Consider the following 4049-nt stretch of genomic DNA (forward strand, 5'->3'; position numbering starts at 1 on the left):
ACAAAAATTTGGAAGGCCTGGGTGCCAAGGTGGCTCAGTCAGTTGAGTGTCCAACCCTTGATTTCGGCTCAGGCCATGATCCCAGGGTGGTGGCGTGGAGCCTGCTTGAGATTCTCTCTCTCCCTCTTTGCCTCTCTTCCCCCACTCACATTCTCTTTCTCTCTCTCTCTCAAATTAAAAAAAAAAAAAAAAGACCTTTTTAATGCAGTGTCCTTGTCCATTACTAAACATGGCTTAATGAATGTCCCAGGCCCTACCTCTACCTACATCTTCCTCCCATTGGGAGAAGAGAGGAGGGAGAAGAGAGAGAGGGTGTAAGTGTTCATGCCAACGTCTCCCACCCATGAGAAGGAGCGTGGAAGTCCCCGCCTTTCTGAAAAGCGGGGGCAGGTGGCAAGGCTTCACTGCAAAGGCAGAAGCAGGGAAAATGCTCGTTATGCTCAGGGCCTGATTCAGAAACCTGATTTAAGTGAGAAACTGACCAAGTCTGACTTCTAAGAATTATAATAGTAACTATTTCTAAATGCCATTTGTTCAAGTTCTTTCTTTAAATTTTCTGTTGAATGCCAGCTACAGAGACTTCATGGAAGATTGAGATCAATGAAGCCAAAAGGAAACTGATGGAGAATATCTTCTTCTACAAAGAAGGGAAACTGGACAGCCTTGAACTTTTTGGCCCCTGATAACTAGAACACAGCTGAGGATCCTTGTCCTCAATTGGAAAGATGAACACCAAATCAAGAAATAGATCTGATGCCGAATCAAAATCTCCCAGGAAACACCACCCCCCGGCTTTCCTGGGCCGGGAAGAAAAGCTTCCAGAGTGAGCTAGGGAAGAAGGGACCTCAGCTTTTCAAGACAAAAAATACAGGAAGTCATCATCCTTTCTGGGATTTGTCAGTCAGAGCGGAGTATTAGGAGACTGAAGTGTAAACCGCGGTCCACGGGCCCAGAATGTGGGTGATTTTATGGGTTTGGGCTGTGTGTTAATACTGTTACCCAGCTCACACCCCTCAAGAACTGCCGGGGAGTGCTGTCATTTGTACTTTCCAAAGTTAAGATCTCTGGGTCACATTTGCCACCAACTCCTGCAAACTTCCATGGCCTGAAAGATTCTCAACTTGTGTGTCCTAACGCAGTTCTTAAATTCACATACCAAGGCCTCGAGTTTTACAAATGCCAGACACCTGGCAGAGGACTCAGTAGGTTTTCCACTTTCTGCATCTTGTAACCCACAGATATTTATTTAACGCCCACTCAGCACCTTTATCCTCCCATCCCACTAATGCTAATATTTTCAGTGGAGATTTTATTTTGAGAGTATGTATTATTTATGAGTGAATGAAGAATCTGGAGAGCTAGTTTCATGTCTGATTCTGCTATTTAAATCACTTATTTAATTTCTGGAACCTTGGTTTCCTTGTAAGTAACACCTGTTCGTTTTCCTTCCCGGGGCTGTTGGGAGGAACAGGTGAAATGGCTACAGAAGTACTTTAAAAATGCACTTGCCCTGTTTTATAAAATAAATAAAAAGACAATAAATATAGATTTCTGCCATGTACTTAAGGTTTATGCAGTGGGTATTTTTTTGAAAAGTCATATTGCAAATCTTTTTGGGAAACATCCTGTTTTAAATTCAGTGTGTCCTATTTTAAATAGTCCTATTGTAATGATTTCTTCTTTTCGTAAAATAAAAATACATGGCAGGGGGGCACCTGGCTGGCTCAGTCGGAAGAGCATGTGACTCTTGATCTCAGGGTGGTTGAGTTTGAGCTCCACGTTGGGTGTAGAGATGAGTAAATAAATAAACTTAAAAAAATACATTGATAAAGTTAACAGATATCTTGTAATTAGTTTTGATTGTATCCAGATGAGTTTGTTTGGAAAGGGTGCCCTGCGCCACGGGGTATCATGGAGTGTCTAAGAGTTGGGCGCTGCCTCTAAATGTTGATTGTTAGTAGCTGTGTGATCTGTCAGGTTAGGGAGTTACTCTGAGCCTCTGTTTCTTCATCTACACAATGGAGAGAATAAAAAGTACCCTTTTCATGTGTTTGTCGTCAGGCCAAGGGGAAGAACTTGCTTCGTGAAAGCATTCAGTAGTCCCCCAAGAAGTTCAGCTTTGTACTGATGCGTAACAAAGATGAGTGTGCTCCGGTCTCAGGGGCAGCCATGTGTACTGACACCCCTGTTTTAAGCTCTAATGCCTGTGAGGAGTCAACTAGAGTGTGTGTTATATGCCCCAACCAGGACCTGGAATGTGGCAAGCACCTTACAATTCTGAGTAGGGTCTTTTCAGGACTAGTGCCAGTAGGGTACTGGTTATTAAGACATACCAGCATTTCGAGAATAGGGCTTCATAATTTCTGTAGAAGTCAGTGAAGGGGCGCCTGGGTTATGTCAGCTAAGCATCTGACTTCAGCTCAGGTCACGATCTCACGGTTCGTGAGTTTGAGCCCCACATCAGGCTCTGTGCTGACAGCTCAGAGCCTGGAGCCTGCTTCAGATTCTGTGTCTCCTTCTCTCTCTGTCCCTCCCCCCGCTCATGCTCTCTCTGTCTCTCTGTATCTCTCTCAAAAATAAATAAACATTAAAAAAAATGGAGAGGTCAATGAACCACTCTGACAATCTGATGAAAGCTACAGACCTTCTCCCCTCAACAGGATGTAAATATGTGCATAGACATTTGTGGATATGAATTCCAGGGTGGGCTCATGGGCACCATGATGTCTTTCTATGGATCCTTAGAGGGAAGGCCTTTTTTCTCCAAGTTAATAAATGTACATGACCAAAAAATCCAGTACAAACCATTACATGCTAGGAAAAAAGCCTTTTTTTTCCACTGGGGTTTTAGTCTCTTGCTTCTTCTCTCCAGAAGTTACCACTGCTGCTGTTTGGGGTATCCTTCCAAAGATGATGAAAATTTTATCTTTTTGCTTAGCATCATTAATCATTAGATTTCATTAGAAAATTTTCACTCGAAGATCAAAACTGTGAGTTAGACATGGAGTTGGAATTTCTGGCTTCAGTGTGGGTATGTTTTTTCACATCCTTCCTGGCCATTTTTCCTCAACAGTACTTTTGGATTACTTTAGTCTTTTTGCCTGGTATTCCACTCTAAGGATATTTTATAATTTATATAATTAGCTTCCAATGCTGGATGTTGAGGTGGTTTCATTCTTGTTACTACAAAGTGCTCCTTCCAAAGAGGCTGTACCAATTTACACGGAATCAGGTATGGGAATGCATTTCCCCCCATCCTCAGCTACAAAGAATATTATCATGCTTCTTGATCATTGTCGATTAATAGGTGAAAATTTATAATTTTATTCGTATTTTTAAGTGACAAGTGGAGCCATTATTTTCAGATATTAAAGAGCCTTTCGTAATTTGTGTGTTTCTTGGTTCATTTCTGTTTCCTTGGTTCATTTTATTTTTTTTTTTAAGTTTTTAATTCCAGTTACTTAATATCTGTTTCTATTTTAATACTTAATTATCTTATTAAGACAGTTTTTTACATAGTAAGGACATCAGCCCTTTTTTATGTGTTGCATTTTTCTAATATTCTTTTAGCTTTGATATTTTTTGCCCGGCAGAAATTTTACATTTTAGATTTTTGTATCGTCTTTTTTTCCCTGTGGCTCCTAACTTCCAACTCTGTCACTCTCTGGGTGTGTCACTTGGTCTCTGAACCAGTTTCCTGCTCTGCAAATGGGGTCATGATGTTAGTGCGGGTTCGAGGAGAGTATCGGGACCTGAACGCGTCTAGCTAAGGGTTGAAGCGCTGAGCAGCAGGGAGTGACACTGCAGGGTAGGGGTTCGCGGACACCCCCAGAGCCGCGGAACGCTGGCGGGCGGAACTGCGGCCCTCCCTAGCTTCGCGCTCTTCGGGCCCACGTGAGTGGCTCCGCCCCGCCTTGCTTCCGACCAATGCCTCCAAGCCTCCTGACCAACAGGCGAGCTCCGTCTTGCTCGGAGTCCCGCCCCCTGACGATTCGAGCAATGGGCGTCCCCCGTTCGGCGCAGGACCCGCCCCCGCCGCACGCCGGGCC

The 4049-nt window shown here is 43.5% G+C and overlaps 1 protein-coding gene across 4 annotated transcripts in view; it reads left to right on the forward strand.

Annotated features, from left to right (window-relative positions):
* IRAK2 (interleukin 1 receptor associated kinase 2) overlaps positions 1-1561 on the forward strand; it is a 62569-nt gene extending 61008 nt beyond the window's left edge. For all 4 annotated transcript variants that reach the window (XM_045493769.1, XM_045493770.1, XM_045493772.1 and 1 more), the window contains one exon: positions 571-1561. In XM_045493769.1, coding sequence (XP_045349725.1) covers positions 571-683 — 113 coding nt within the window. In that variant the 3' untranslated portion in view covers positions 684-1561. The remainder of the gene's footprint in view (positions 1-570) is intronic.
* The last annotated feature ends 2488 nt before the right edge of the window (positions 1562-4049 follow it).

Source organism: Leopardus geoffroyi, chromosome A2 (assembly GCF_018350155.1).
Source record: "Leopardus geoffroyi isolate Oge1 chromosome A2, O.geoffroyi_Oge1_pat1.0, whole genome shotgun sequence".
Taxonomy (NCBI): Eukaryota; Metazoa; Chordata; class Mammalia; order Carnivora; family Felidae; genus Leopardus; species Leopardus geoffroyi.